Source organism: Macaca fascicularis, chromosome 12 (genome assembly GCF_037993035.2).
Source record: "Macaca fascicularis isolate 582-1 chromosome 12, T2T-MFA8v1.1".
Classification (NCBI taxonomy): Eukaryota; Metazoa; Chordata; class Mammalia; order Primates; family Cercopithecidae; genus Macaca; species Macaca fascicularis.
This window is the reverse complement of record NC_088386.1, coordinates 3,805,861-3,822,270: the sequence shown is the minus strand read 5'-3', so window position 1 is coordinate 3,822,270 and position 16,410 is coordinate 3,805,861. Positions and strand designations below refer to the sequence as shown.

Here is a 16,410-nt window from a genome sequence, read left to right as displayed (position 1 = left end):
CTCTGCACCCATCAACAGGGCGCCACTGCCACCCATGCCATCCCTCCTCTAACCCCAAAAATTCACCTCTGCACCCATCAACAGGGCGCCACTGCCACCCATGCCATCCCTCCTCTAACCCCAAAAATTCACCTCTGCACCCATCAACAGGGCGCCACTGCCACCCATGCCATCCCTCCTCTGACCCCAAAAATTCACCTCTGCACCCATCAACAGGGCGCCACTGCCACCCATGCGATCCCTCCTCTGACCCCAAAAATTCACCTCTGCACCCATCAACAGGGCGCCACTGCCACCCATGCCATCCCTCCTCTGACCCCAAAAATTCACCTCTGCACCCATCAACAGGGCGCCACTGCCACCCATGCCATCCCTCCTCTAACCCCAGCTTGTTGCACTTGATTCCTCTGTAAGGTGCGTGCAATCCCGGCCTCTCAAACACCTGCCTGATGACCACCCTGCTGGGCTCAGTGTCGGGGTTTTCTGCACCTCTCTATGAATGTTGTTCCTCATCTACAATATTCTCACCATTCTTTGAAGACAGTGTTTGGAATCCCACTGAAGTTTTCTAAAATATTTGAAAATACGTACCACAGTGAAAGTACTGAATAAAGATGGAAAGATGCCAGTTAAATGTGTGATGGTTAACTTAGTTCACCTCCGAACTTGGAAGGGACTGTTTTCCCAGCTGCTGAACTACTGCAGCTTTTGTAAATGTTTACCTATTTTTGGTCAACATACAGTTTAAATCAAGCACTTTTAAAAAGTAGGTAGTAAAAGGATACTCTTGATTCTAAAAACAAAAACTGTGTTTTTAAAGTGAAATTCCTCCAATAGCCCAGTTTATGCCTTTTACTGCTTTTCCCTGGCAATAAAGACAAACCCCTCCTGTACCCCAGCCAGCCATAATTCTCACCTCCCCGCCAACAGCATCCCTCCTCTTTCTTTTCTTTCTTCTTCTTCTTCTTCTTTTTTTTTTTTTTTTTTGAGACAGAGGCTTACTCTGTCACCCAGGCTGGAGTACAGTGGCATGATCTCAGTTCACTGCAACCTCCACCTTACGGATTCAAGTGATTCTCCTGCTTCAGCCTCCCGAGTAGCTGGGATTACAGGTACTACGCCTGGCTAATTTTTGTATTTTTAGTAGAGACAGGGTTTCACCATGTTGGCCAGGCTAGTCTTGAACTCCTGACCTCAAGTGGATACATCCAGTCAGCCTCCCAAAGTGCTGGGATTACAGGCATGTGTCACTGTACCCGGCCCCTCCCTTTTCATTTTCGTTCATTTCTATTGCCTATTTCAATTCTTCCTTACCATGCAACATATATAAAATGCTTGGAAATCTCAGGATAAAAATGTGCCATTAAAGGAGGCTCTCTTTTCCAGCTCTTTTCCGTCTGTCTCATTTACCCGTCCTCTCCCTTCTACTCAGCAGTTTGCAAAGATCCTAGCTCCATTTCCTTCTGGTAGACAGGCTCCTTCACTTCTCAGTGTGTTCCTGCAGCTAATGGCTTCTTCACTGACATGATGTTGTTTGAACTTAGTGTAATCTCAGAAGCAGCAGACCTTTGGAGTAAGGAAGCTAAACATATTCCGTTTGGACTTACCTATGAATATTAATCCTCCCATTACCTCTATCTGTTTAAAAGTACCCTGCTCTTCAAGGAAAGAAACCCACCACTACAAATTAGAAGGGATGTGGCCACCAGTGATGGGGCAGCGGCGGCGGTTATTCCAGTAGGGGATGGCAGGGCCACTTTCTCGGCTCTCCCTTCTCCCTTTGGTCCCTGGGAGGAGAAAGGAGGAAGAGAAAGAAAGGGGGCGGGGGATAAAGAGAACAGGGAAAGAGCAAGGATGAGAGGGAAGGAAGTGGAGACAGACACAGGGCAGGGAGAGGAAGAGAGGCAGCTCTCAGTTTGCTGATGGCGATGGCTTGGGGGGTAAAAGACTCTCCTTTTGTTTCTCTAGTTCCCTGTGGGCCACCTGCCTTCCGTAGAGCCTCTGCTGCCGCTTCCACACAATGGGAAAGCAGTAAACACTCTAGTTCCCTTATCCCTTTCTTACCTCTAATATCACACATCAATTCAACATTAGCATAAATTCACAAAGTCCCAGGGCTGTAACGCTGACAAGAACTTTTCTTAATTGGATAAAATGGGGGCAAGAATCTTAACATGTACTACACAGTGCTGTGGGCTTAGCCAATTAAAACTGAGAGGGTAAAGTTCTGTGAAGGGCAACCTCTGCGGTCCTCCTGATTCTCCGAGTTGCGGTTTCTCCCTGCTATGAAGTGTGTGTCGAACATAACACAGTGTTTCCTCACTCCCCTCCATCCACACTCCGAGTCGCCCCCTCCAACTCTCCCCAACAGCGTGCTGCCTACCACGCTCCTGCTCCAGCTCCGGAAGGATTAACTCTAAACTTCCAAACAGCCCCACATCTCAATACTAATCATTCTCATCTCTTTCCTTTTCATATCAACAACCTGAGGAACCACATATGGGTAGAGTGCTTTCTTCTTTTCAAATGGTGCACAACTACATAACCAGCTAAAGAATTCAATATATGACAGGATTTGGGAGGACACGGTGTGATAATAAAAGCACTGTCAAAAAATTTAAGCAGAAACAATTCATCTCTTCAGGATGGTAGAAACATACATATGCACTCAGTGAGCACAGGAACCACCTGCATTGGCAACAGATGGGCAAGGCCAGCCCTGCCACACAGGCACGACTGCTGGAGCCTGCTCGGGTGCCTTCACTGTCAGCTTCTGGGGTGAGGGGCCTACTTCCTCTGGCCAGCGCTGCTGCCTACTAAACAGATCTAAGAAAACAACCAAAGACAAAGTTCCTACCTGAATGACCATGCCCTTATTTTGCCGAGAGGTTCAAATGACCAGTCTATCAATGACTGACCAACAAAACTATTTACCGTAAACTGTGCACAAAGGTGGTAGAATATAATATTTTATTCAGCTGAGCAGATACTTACCTTTGTTGGGGCCAGGTCCTTGTCCAGGGTTCAGAGGAGGAATGCGACCTTGTGCTCCCTGCTGCCCTAGGCCTGGTATCAGGGGTGGGGGGCCTGTGCTCTGTCCTTCCTGAAAATATGTTTTTAAAGTGAGGGTATGAAATCACAGGCTTGTGCTACATAAATAGCGATTGTATCATAACATGACAACATAAAAACACCCAGTAAATATTTAGCTAGTGAGATGACAGCAACATTGTCCTTAAATCAGGAGAAAGGAGATACCTCTCGTACTATAATAATTTTTTTAAAACACCTGTATTTTAAACCTGTTGACAACTTTTATTTAAAATTAGATCTTTACTTGTAATGCCAAAAAAGAGCATTAATGGAATGTCAGAAATCCTAACACAGTAACACTAAATTAAACCAATTAAAACAACTGGTTTAAGTAACTGGTCTGGTTAATGTGAAGCAAGTTATATTTCAGCATATAAGGAAAAAGAGCACAAATGTTCATCAGGCAACTTCTGAGATCTGAAATGCACTACAAAGTATCAGATCTTCAGACTCATTCTACCAGTATTTCTATAGGTCAATTAAAATTTCAGAATCATGCTTTCCATGTATAAAATCTTTTACTACACGGTACAATAAAAAATCTCATTGAATTGTCCCAGAAACTCAGGCCTGTCCTTGTGACTCTGACATGTTTCAGTTATAACACAGTAGCTAAACTTCACATTTTTTTAATCCTCCAAAATGAAAACTGTTAATTTACTACCAGAAAGTTAGGAAAACAGCTGATAATAAATATTACACACACATACAACTGAGCAGTAAATTAATAAAATATATAATACTTCAAGATTTAGGGCAATTTAGAATGGCAATCCTCTATTTAATTCATCCTAACTTCTGAGAAGTGCTGAATAAAAATCTGGAAATAACTCAGATGCCATCAGATTCCCCATTGCTATGACACTTTTAGGTTCTGGAAGATCTACTTTAGAATAGTAGATAATTTGTTTTAGCTAGTTAGTTGAGTTCAAGGAACCCAATGGTCATCTTTACATTAGGGATTCCTGGTGGTATTTGAAAAACCAAAACAGATTGTGCTTTCTACATCCGTAGCATCCCCTTTCTCCAAGTGGCTCAGGGAGTCAACATTCGCTTACTCACTCACTTCTGGTCCACAATGGACCAAAAGTGAGTTTTCAGGGACACAACTCAGTTATTCATACCCAAATAATGCCTCCAGACTAAGAACTTGAGAAAAGCATAAAATGCACATAGCTGAGCAGTATTACATCTATTTATGCTTACGCAATTCTTTTTGTAATTCACTCCCCCAAGCAACCTGAACTTCACAGTATCTCTCAAGCACAAGCTCAGCAAATGAGCAATAAAAATTGGCTAACAAAAACAGAGTCCTCAAAAAAGGAGAATTTCTACAGAAATGCTCCTTCCTGCAAATACTGTTATATGTGAGCTGAAAACAACTTGAGCAGAGTTTCATCCAAAGGGTCACCATTTCCAGAATGCTCAGCTCAATTCTGGAATCACAGGTCTCGTTTATTTCTATTCACTGTAATAAACAGAGTGAGGTATACAGTCTATAGTATACTCATGGTTAAATGTTCCATCCTATCTCTTCAAAGCAGAGTTGGTGACTGAGTGGCTGGCAGGCCCATGGAACACCAGGCTGCAATGTAAAGGGCCCGGAAAAGGAGGCATGACAGCCTCAGAGCCGACCACCATGTAAAACATGCTTCCTCCTCAGGGTCACAGCTCTCCTGGAGCCCTGGGACAATTATCAACTGTACTCAAATGAGAGTTGACCTTTTCTGGAAGAAACCCTATTACTAAAAAAAAGAAAAAAGGTGAGAAGTAAAAATGAATACTGAGATGGACTTAATGGGAGTATAACCTAACTCATCATTCTTATGATTTCCTTCTTCAGCCAGGATGCTAGTATCTTACGCTACTGCCACTACTTGGTAAGTATTTATATCCAGCTGTGACCCTTTTCCACTCTACTCAGCAGTATGGCTTCTGTGCGGAGCGTATTTTCCCAGTGCGGTAGTGCCTGTAAGTTGGAAATGAGTAATACCTGGTTGAAGGGGGCCCGGGGCCCATCACCTAGCAGAGGCGTTTTCTGTTGCTGGAATGGTATAGGCCCTTGAGATGGATGTGGCCCTCTTGCTGGGTTCTGCTGTCCCTGAGGTCCGGGGGGTCCTTGCATGCCACCCTGGGGTGGAGGTCCTAAAGAGCCCTGGGGTGGCCCCTGCTGACTTTGTGAGCCTGGAGGCCCTCGCAGTTCCTGGGGAGGTCCCAGCATTGATCCTTGGGGCGGAGGCCCCTGCATGCCTCGGATCTCCTGAGGACCTCTCATTTCCTGAGGGCCGTGTCCCAGCAGTCCACTCGGAGGGTGAGGTCCTCTCATCTCTTGAGGCGGGTGGCCCATCATCATCCCTTGGGGAGCAGGACCCTGGTTCTCCCGGGGGCCTGGAGGCCCCTGCATTCCTCTTGGATTCAATCCCATCAGAGGTCCCTGAGACACAGGACCTTGGATCCCTTGAGACCCTGGCCCGCCTTGGATCCCATGAGGATGAGGAGGTCCTTGCATTCCTCTGGGACCAGGTGGTCCCTGCATACCTTGAGTACCCGGAGGCCCCTGTGGGCCCAAGTGACCCTGAGGGCCAGGCGGACCTTGGGGGCCTATGTGACCCTGTGGGCCAGGTGGACCCTGAGGACCCATATGACCTTGAGGACCAGAACTACCTTGTGGTCCAGGTGGCCCTTGAGGTCCCAAAGGGCCATGAGGTCCAGGATGCCTCTGCATTCCTTGGGGCCCATGCATGTCCTGAGGCCGTGGCAACCCCTGGGGCGGGCCCTGGGGTCCCTGTGGTCCCATGAATCCTTGTGGCCCCCCACCTCCCTGATGCAGTGGAGGACCTTGTGGTCCCATTTGTCCCTGGGGTCCAGGAGGCCTAAACTGTCCCTGTGGACCTGGAGGCCCCATTTGAGCCATGTTCATTGGCATCTGCTGAGATGGATGGGGCTGTTGAAAACCTTGAGGAATCTGAGACATTGGACCTTGTCCTGGAAAAGGCTGGGGTCCAAGGAGAGGGGTGCCAGATGAGGGAGGAGGCTGAATTTGCTCAACTTGTTTCTGTGCAAGTCTTTCAATTTTAAGTTGCTGGAAAGAAAGAAAGAAAAAAGCATGTTGAATAAATAGGCCATAACCCTTGAAAATGACAATATTGCTGTCATGTATTCCATTAGGGGACTCTTAAAATAAACATAAAAACTGCTCAAACTCTTCATTCTCCAGTGGTAATTAGGGTCCATGCAACACTCAAGCACTGTAAGGAGTTTTAGGTTCTTTCTCATTCTTTTTAAGTCCTGGGACACAGCAGTAAGGATTTTTTTTTCCTTATTTTTTTTTTCTGTCCCCCAAGCTGGAGTGTAGTGGTGCAATCATGGTTCACTACAGCCTCACCCTCCTGGACTCAAGCGATCCTCCCACCTCAGCCTCCGGAGTAGCTGGGACTACAGGCACGTGCCACCGCACCCAGCTAATTATTATTATTATTATTAGTAGTAGTAGTAGTAGTAGTAGTAGTAGTAGTAGTAGTAGTAGAGATAGGGTCTTGCTGTATTGCCCAGGCTGATCTCAAACTCCTGGGTTCAACTGATCCTCCTGCCTCACCTCCCAAAGTTCTGGGATTACAGGCATGAGCCACTGTGCCTGGCCTAGTCAGGATTATTTATGTCCATCTTGATCAGGGAAAGCCCAATAATTCACCACTTTCATCATTCTTGGTAGCTAACACAGGTAGGAAAAATAAGAACAAGCTACCTGCTATATGAGCTGACAAAAAAGAAAAAGTCTTTCATAAATAGGTGAATTCAAATTAAAACTATGTTGGCTTTATCTTTTCAATTTAAAATGTATATTTAACTTAGATCTACTCACTGCCCCACTAATTCCGTTTTTGTTGTTGTTATTGTTGTTTTTGAGGCAGAGTCTCACTTTGTGGTGCAGGCTGGAGTGCAGTGGTGAGATCTCAGCTCACTGCAACCTTTGCCTCTGGAGTTCAAGTGATTCTCCTGCCTCAGCCTCCCATGGTCACTGGGACTACAGGCATGCAACCACCATGCCCGGATAATTTTTTTATTTTCAGTAGAGGTGGGGTTTCACCAGGTTGACCAGGCTGGTCTCGAACTCCTGATCTCAGGTGATCTGCCTGCCTCGACCTCCTAAAGTGCTGGGATTACAGGTGTGAGCCACCACGCCTGACCCTAACTGGGTTTTAAAAGTCCAAGATATGACTCAAGGAGTCACTTTAAAAAAAAAAGTTACTCGGACGTGATGGTGCGTGTATGTAGTCTCTGCCACTCAAGAGGCTTAATGTGGGAGGAGCACTTGAGCCTGAGAGGCAAAGGTTGTAGCGAGCCATGATCGCACCACTGCATTCCAGCCTGGGTGACAGGGCATGACTCTGTCTCTAAAATAAAATAAAATAAATAAAACAAAATACATAAATAACACATTTTTTAAAATTTTATGAAACAGGATTCTCTTGGAAACTAGTCTTCTAGCATAGCAAGAGGAAATGGCGGTGCTTGTCAGACCATCGGAGAGTCCCCTCCCTTTTCCTTAAGAGCATATCAATAAAAATGGCACCACTACCGTCTTAGCTCATCCTCGATTCCCCCCTAAAGAGCTCCACACACCTCCAGAAGCTGTGGGTTAGTATACTGTAACCCTCTTAGCTCATCCTCGATTCCCCCTAAAGAGCTCCACACACCTCCAGAAGCTGTGGGTTAGTATACTGTAACCCTCTTAGCTCATCCTCGATTTCCCCCTAAAGAGCTCCACACACCTCCAGAAGCTGTGGGTTAGTATACTGTAACCCTCTTAGCTCATCCTCGATTTCCCCCTAAAGAGCTCCACACACCTCCAGAAGCTGTGGGTTAGTATACTGTAATGTAGCCATCTCTTGCTCAATTTCTGCTTGTGTTTTCTTCTTCTCTTCCAATTTAATGTCTTCTTTTCTGTCATTCAGCACCTCATTTGGAGCAGGAATTGGAACTTTATTTTGCATCCAAGCCTTGGGAAAGAAGAGAATACTAAAATACACCCTAAGTATGAAAATTACAATGATAAAATGAGAAAACCACTCTACAATGTCATTTGCTCAATCTAACCTCCGAACCGTCTTTCTTTATACCTTTTCTCCATGACTCAAGTACATGGCTCATGCTAATTCTTACTGACATATTACTAGGTAGAAATTACTATGGTGATAAAAGCTGCAAGATACTGCATGTTATTAAGAATGCAAAGCTTGCCAGCCTTTTCACAGGGTACATGCCCTTTGTGTTGAGGGGACAATTAAAGCAGAAGATAGATAAACAATGGAGAAGAGAATCAGCATGCTCCCATACTCCCTCTGCTCCGTGCCTTTCTTCTATTTCCTCTCATAGCATGGATGATAATAAGCAGGTGAGGACAGAACAGAGAAGACTGATAACAAACTCAATACAACTGCAAAGCAGTAGATGAGAACCATGTCTAACAGTGCATGAATATGGGAAAAATGCTCCAGTATAGAAACACCTTCAACGGTGAGATAATCCAAGAGAAATGTCAAACTAACCAACCAAAACCTCTCTGCGTGGATGAGGTGGAATCACTTTTACTTACCTGCTGGAACTGAGCAGGAATGGGTTTGGCATAAGGAACTTTCTTCTGAGGTACTTTTTTCTGATCCTTTTGCATCACTTCCTCCATCCCCCAGTCTAAACCTGGAATTGTCATTTCAATTTCATTTGATTCATCTTTCCCTGTAACCATAAAGAAAAGTGGTTTGCCTCTTTTTTTTTGTTGTTTGTTTAATTATTATTATACTTTAAGTTCTAGGGTACATGTGCGTAACGTGCAGGTTTGTTACATATGTATACTTGTGCCATGTTGGCGTGCTGCACCCATCAACTCGTCATTTACATCAGGTATAACTCCCAATGCAATCCCTCCCCCCACCCTTGCCTCTTAAATAAAAGAAATTGGCCACTTGATCAATGAACACATTATTGGAAGAACAGATTTTAAGTAGTATGCCGTTTGTATAATTTTTATCAACATTTCTCAACATAAATCATTTTGGTATTTCAATATATTTATCAGGAAGATAAACAGGTCAAGAAAAAAATTTATAAAAATAAAATGTATCTGTGTAACTTCTCTTACCCATCTGTTCTTGTTCCATAGCTAATTTTAGTTGTTCTGGTATTCCCATTCCTGGAATTACTGCCAGGCTATTAGGTTCAAGGTCATCTATAAATAGTAATACACCATTGTCAATAGAGAATTTGTAAAAGTAGTGACTGATAAAATTAATGCTTTATAAAAATGAATGTCACTGATGATTTATAAATAAATCTACTATAAAATTAAAATTCATTTTGTATAATCTTCCCAACATCTAACACTTCTATAACAGAATACCAGATTTCAAAGAAGGACAGATGTGCAAGAGTCTCACCATATTCTACTCCATCTTCAGACATTCCAGGTAAAAGGTTTAGATTATATCGATCTCGCATTTTATCACCTGGTCGGTTTCGAGTCCAGAATTTGCTGTAAAAATAATTAAAGGAGAAGAGAAGCATGGTTTCAGTATTTTTCTGGCACTTAACAGTACTAGGCAGACCCTTGGTAAACACAACAAGTTTTTACAATTTGTTTCTTCTACAAATTTAAAATGTGAGGTCATACACTTTGGCTCACATCTGTAATCCCAGCACTTTGGGAGGTTGTGGCAGGAGGATTAAGTCCAGGAGTCCAAGACTAGCCTGGGCAATATAGCAAAACCCTGTCTCTACAAAATAAAAATCAAAAAGTTAGCTGGGTGTGGTGGCACACACCTGTAGTCTCAGCTCCTCAGGAGGCTAAGGCGGGAAGATGGCTTGAGCCCAGGAGTTTGAGGCTGCAATGAGCTGTGTGATCTCACCACAGCACTCCAGTCTGGGTGACAGAATAAGACTTTGTCTCTTAAAATAATAATAAAAATAAGAGTAAAATGTGGGGCCGGGCAAGGTGGCTCACGCCTGTAATCCCAGCACCTTGGGAGGCTGAGGCAGGAGGATTGCTTAAGCCCAGGAGTTCGACATCAGCCTGGGCAACACGGTGAAACCCCATCTCTACAAAAAATGCAAAAATTAGCCAGGTGTGGTGGTGTGCGCCTATAGTCCCAGCTACTCAGGAGGCTGAGGTAGGAGGATCACCTGAGCCCAGGGAGGTTGAGGCTACAGTGAGCTGAGACCGCACCATTGCATGCCAGCCTGGGCAGAGACCCTGTCTCAAAGAAAAAAAAAAAAAAAAAGGAAAACTTTTGTTTTAAGTCAGAAGGCAAAACAAAATTTGAATAGCCAAAACCATATTCAATACCCAATCTCTTTATTGCAATATAAGTGTTGGTAAACCACTACAAAAATGTTCCCAAGAATAAGTTGGAATATAAATTAATATATCAATCAACCAATAAAAATAAACCCATACAATATTTATTTCCTGTTGCTCCATATAAAGCTTTGCTATTTCAATATAAAGCTTACCTAGTATGGTCATTTGAGCCTGAGCAGAGAATATGCCCAAGAGGATGCCAGGCCAGACTCCAGATCATCCCTTCGTGGGCCATCTCCATCCCACCCACTTCCTTCTCTACCCTGCAACAGCACCAAAGAGAGAAGACTTTTTCACAAAAGTTACCCAGCTCCTCCCTCCCCCTCGAAAAAGACATTTTCTGTTACCCTTAAAACGAAGCTACCAAAGCCTGGACTTGGACTCTGGTGAATTCCACATGTCTCAGGGGTACTGGCTTGTCATTGCCAAAGGACATTTACCCTTTCATCCAAAGAGCACTTCATAGGGGAAAAGGCTGCAAGCATTTAGAAACTAGGAAATCTATTTTATTCCTCCTTAATGACTTCCATATCCACAAACAGAGGTACATTTTCTATTCCAGGCTGGATTTAGAATCGAAAACTGCAAGCAGTCTCTGATATAGGATATATGAACACTCAAAAAAGTTACAAAACTATCATGTCTGCACACATTCAGGTGCTCTCTTCACAAAATACACGACTTTTTCACATACTAAATCTTACATACCCAACATGCCAGAATAACAAAGAGCCGTCAGAGCCTCCACTGGCAAACAGCCCTTCATGAACAGGATGCCAGGCCACAGCTGCAGAACACACACAGGGGAAAAGACACAGCGGTCAGGATTGGAGAATGCCACAGGTGCCCTTGTCAAAGAGAAGCGTCTCACAGCCACTGACCTGTGGCTTCTTTCTTATGACCTCGGAAGACTTGAAGCTCTTCTTTTAGGTTTCTGATATCAAAAAGTTTACAGAGATGATCACGTGATGCTGTGAGTAGCCAATTGCCATTAAGGTTTAATTTCACTTCCATTACTGTGTTTTTATGGGCATGACTAGAAACAAAGAAAAAAAAAAAAGTCAGAATTCAAAACAAGTATAAATATAATGACCATTTTTGATGAAAAGCGAATGGATCAAGATGGCAAAGAGGTTCGGCCTAGAAGCAATAAAGCCTGTAACATTAAAGGATCACAGTTTTAAACACACTGAAAAGAAACAGGTCAAGGACAGAAATAATATGCACTGCCCAGACATAGACAGCTCTCATCAACCAGTTAAAACAGCAGCAGAGGCTGGGTGTGGTGGCTCACGCCTGTAATCCCAACACTTTGGGAGGCCGAGGCAGGTGGATCACCTGAGGTCAGGAGTTTGAGACCACCCTGGCCAACATGGTGAAACCCAGACTCTACTAAAAATACAAAAATTTGCCAGGCGTGATGGCGCATGCCTGTAATCCTAGCTACTCAGGAGGCTGAGGCAGGAGAATCGCTTGAACCCAGGAGGTAGAGGTTGCAGTGAGCCAAGACTGCACCGATGCACTCTAGTCTGGGTGACAGAGTGAGACTCTGTCTCAAAATAATAATAATAATAATAATAATAATAATAATAATATAGCAGCAGAGCTTCCACTGAACAGTAAAATTTATCCATGAAGGGGAAGCACATGAACACAGAAATTAATATTCAATAAAGCTCATTACATTTCAAAAATTCCATAAAGTTTCTCTAATTAAGACAAAGCATAAAAATGGACTGGAAAGTTTGAAACTTAATTTGAACTAAAGACAATGCAACAACCCTTGGCCTGCACAATGGACATATCCAAGGGAAAATTCACAAGGCATTCCAGGTTGGCATGGCCATTGGGGTTGTACAACAAAGCAGCCTTGCTCCAACCAATTCACTTTGAATATGGTCCTCTTCCCAGTGGGAAAGACCAGGAAATGGATGCTTCGTCAAAAAAACGTTAACATATGCATGTAGTTGTGAATGTTCACAAATAACTGAAAGAGAAAGCTAGATTACATAGCTTACATAAGTAAGCACATCAGACAAAAAATGAGAACTGGTTCAAAACCAGAGGAAAACCCTCTCGAAATAGATGATGTGAGATGGAGAAGGCTGGGCCGTGTCTAGTAAGGGGCACACGCATCAACTCCTCACAGTGCCACAAGGTATTCTGATGACAGACAATAGGCTAGAATAGTAACCACCTCCCTCCTCATCCTCCTCCCCACCCCCATGTAACAACCAAATTAAACTTAGGTCTACATGGCAGGACAGAAACAAGCCTTACTTCATTAAGAGTTCAGAGATGAATCATACTTAATAAGAAGTCTATAGATCCAAGTCCATCTGTTGCCTAAATGACTTTTCCAGAAATACAGAAGAGAAAACAAAGCTAAAAGTTAAAGGATACACTGCTTTGCTCCCCTTTGTTCAGAGGCCAAAGTGGGGCTCCTATCACTTACAGTGTTGCAAGACTCTGCCCAGTCTTGGGATCCCAGAACTTGATTGGCTGTTGACTATCTTTACTTCCTGAAACAACTAACCCTTTGGTTGGATGCCAGTCTACACATTTCACATCAGCACCATGCCCTGTCGGAAACAAGTTAGGATTAAAACCTAATTAGTTATATGCATGTAAAGCAATTTAAACCAAAGTAGAGAAACCTAGTAAATGTTTTGCTCTCGGTGCTCAGTCAACTGAAAACTTTTTTTGTGAAGACTCTTTGGCCTGTGTCTGGAAATTTTTCAGATACAGTATCCTCTCCTCCTATGTCAAGACACGCAGGAGCCAGTCCTCTTCTCCTGGAGCCAAGTGCATCTTCCCACCTACTTGCCGGGAGGTCAGTCGAGGCTTTTGGAGGCTGACCTCTCAAGACCCCATTATGTAAAGCTTTTGAAGCATCTCATGTTGTTCCCGATTACCCTGATTCCAGGGCACAATCTCTGTCACTCACTTCAGTTGTCCCACTTGGTGATAGTTCTTACAGACGAACTTGATTCAACCTGAATTTAGGACTTTGGGACCACCATTTAGTAATTTAGGACACCACTTTCTAGATGGAATGACAGGAAAAGCCAGCTTTCAGCTCCTGTTTACTGAAATGCAGGAGAAATACACTCTTTGCTTGATTCACACATGTTGTGACAGTTAGACGAGGTAATAATAACAGCTATCCTACTGCAGGCTTGCTATATTTTAGGCAGTATAATGAGCACATGTAAGCATCACCTTTTTAAATCTTCACAAAATCCTGAGGAAAGTATTAGCATTATCTCCATTTTACAAGTGAAGAAATAGAAGGGCTGGAGGGGTTAAATAACACATCCTAGATCCCAAAGTCAGTCAGCAAGAACAGGAGCGAGTCTCTGAGCCTGGTCCGTGGGATTCCAGGGATGGTTACTTCAGTAACCACCGTGCTAGAGCATAAGGTCACTTCACAAGTGTAATAGATTAACTTACTAAAAGTCACAAACGTGAAAGTCAGTTTGCAAATTTGAAAAAGATGGGTATGATTTTTGACGAACTGGATGCTGTACAAAGCCCCAAGAATATTTTACATAACGAATGAACTAACAAGCAGGTGAGGAGTGAGGAAGAACATTCAGAGCTTCCTTCTCTGCCCTGGATCAAATCCAGCTTCTGTGAAGTTCTGAGGTGGAAACAAGGAAGGATACGGAAGAATAGAGACAAAGGGAAGTGAAGTGGGAAAGAAGAAATGGGTTAGAGGCACCGAAAGTGATTGGTACCCATTCATAAGGGGAGACATTTGGGTCTCAAATGGACATAGGTTTCTCCCAACACAATACCCCATACTGGCAAGCATGTGGGGAGGTAACAAACAATCTGGAGAAGAGTTTGGCCGTGTGTATCAAAAGTATGAGAAAGTGCATCTCCTACAACCCAATAATCTCATGTCTTAGATTTTTATCATGAGGAAATAATGGATGTGCAAAAGGATTTGTCTGCAAGGACATTTACTGATTCAATTTATTTTTAATAGAACACAAATATATTACAAAATAAATTGCAGTGTGGCATATGTACTTAAAGGAATGTGATGCACCTATTATAAACAACCCTATAGATGATTTAATGGCATGATTAAAATGTTTGAAATTTATTAATAAAAAAAATACACCAGTGTATACCATCACTGTAAAAGGCCAACAGTCAATAACATGAGTGACTGTGTGAGCTTATCTAAATAAAAGAAAAAAGCCAGGAGTCTAGACACCAAATTGTTAACAGAAATAATATTAAGCTGGAAGGTGGTATTGACTCTCTCTCCCCATGTTTATTCTATATTTTTATATTTTCTACAATGAACATATTTTGTAACTGGGATCTGAGGATGGGAAAGGGGAAGAGGGGTTTTGCTGTTGCTTTGTCTTTTAAAAAGAAAAATAACTGAAGATGGAATAATTGAAATATAAATACACTTCAGTCTCCCTTGTCCCTTGTTTGCCTTAAGAAATGTTAATTAATGATTTGCCCCTGAAAAGGTATGGCCAGGGAATTTTAAAACTCTATGGGCTATTGTCACTCAAAAATAAGTATTATGTATAGCTATGTACGCATTAATCAATCAAATTTGGGATTATAGGAAATGCCTGGGAAAGCAGTTTCAAATTACAACGCACTATACGAAAAGTTCATATTCTTAAGAGCCATCTCTACCCTCATCTTCTCTGGGACACGTTTATTACATAAAGAACGTATGTCTGTTTAGTTTTAAGATATGTTTAAAGAAGCATACGTAAAAACAAAAAACTATGAACCCAAAAAGGAACCACAAAATAAATTTCAGCTGCTTTAATTTTGTTTTCTAATGTTCTCTAAAATTTATTAAAATTTAAGCAAGTGAGGAATCTCATGAATTTACCCATGTTCATACACATCACAAATATAAATCAAACTGGTCCTGATTCTTGGATATAATTTTATTCATCGCTCTTCTTAATAAAACAAACAATACTAGCAAGCCCATATACTTAAGTGTAGTGTTATTCTAAGCGAAGTCTGTGTAGTGACTCATTTTACATCTGAAGACTGTAAAGCGCAGACAGATTAAAGAACTTGCTTGGGACCACACTGATGATATGGGGCAGTGCAGAGATCTGGATGCAGGGAGGCCCCAGAGCCTCTGCTCTTAAGGACTATGTGATACTGCTTTCTTAGATACGAAAAGGTTAATGTAAGAATTACAAGAGCAGAAAAAACAAAACTGTGTCACTTCCTATTTGCTTCTCTATACATACTCAGTGCAGAATGGTACCTAGCAGACAGTGAATTGGAACAGGGAGAGACTATTCTCTTTTTTTGAGACGGAGTCTCGCTCTGTTGCCCAGGCTGGAGTGCAGTGGCCTGATCTCGGCTCACTGCAAGCTCCGCCTCCCGGGTTCACGCCATTCTCCTGCCTCAGCCTCCCGAGTAGCTGGGACTACAGGCGCCCGCCACCTCACTCGGCTAATTTTTTGTATTTTTAGTAGAGACGGGGCTTCACCGTGTTAGCCAGACGGTCTCCATCTCCTGGCTTCGTGATCGGCCCACCTAGGCCTCCCAAAGTGTTGGGATTACAGACGTGAGCCACCGCGCCCAGTCGACTATTCATTTTTCAGCCTTTAAATCATTTTACTTTTGAACCACGTTCATGTAGTATCTAATTTTTCAAAATTAAATACAAATAAATGAAATAAAGTTACTTAAGAAAATATATGAAAAAAGTATGTGTAGCATGCTAACATTTATAACTTAAAAACAGAGGGATACACACCCACACCCCTTTGCTCAAAAATGCATACCATGTGTGTCTGAAAATACAAAAGAATCTGATAACATCAACTGGCTCCAAGAACTAGGTAGACTGGGACACAAGGGAAAGGAGATTTTTCACTACACACTGTTTTGTAATTTTTCAACTCTGAAACACATTAATGACCTATTGAGAAAATTCAACTGAAAAAAATTTA

The 16,410-nt window shown here is 42.8% G+C and overlaps 1 protein-coding gene across 5 annotated transcripts in view; it reads right to left on the bottom strand.

Moving 5' to 3' along the window:
* The window catches only part of WDR33 (WD repeat domain 33), a 108,205-nt gene that overhangs the window by 8,800 nt on the left and 82,995 nt on the right, over positions 1–16,410 (bottom strand). For 4 of the 5 annotated variants that reach the window (XM_045366870.2, XM_045366872.2, XM_045366874.3 and 1 more), the window contains exons 8-17: positions 12,903–13,029; positions 11,329–11,483; positions 11,156–11,234; positions 10,600–10,710; positions 9,528–9,622; positions 9,233–9,319; positions 8,690–8,829; positions 7,941–8,093; positions 5,087–6,175; positions 2,995–3,103 (exon numbers count right to left, since the gene is read on the bottom strand). In XM_045366870.2, the coding sequence (XP_045222805.1) occupies positions 2,995–3,103; positions 5,087–6,175; positions 7,941–8,093; positions 8,690–8,829; positions 9,233–9,319; positions 9,528–9,622; positions 10,600–10,710; positions 11,156–11,234; positions 11,329–11,483; positions 12,903–13,029 (2,145 nt within the window). The remainder of the gene's footprint in view (positions 1–2,994; positions 3,104–5,086; positions 6,176–7,940; positions 8,094–8,689; positions 8,830–9,232; positions 9,320–9,527; positions 9,623–10,599; positions 10,711–11,155; positions 11,235–11,328; positions 11,484–12,902; positions 13,030–16,410) is intronic. The other variant, XM_045366873.2, reaches the window with a different exon arrangement.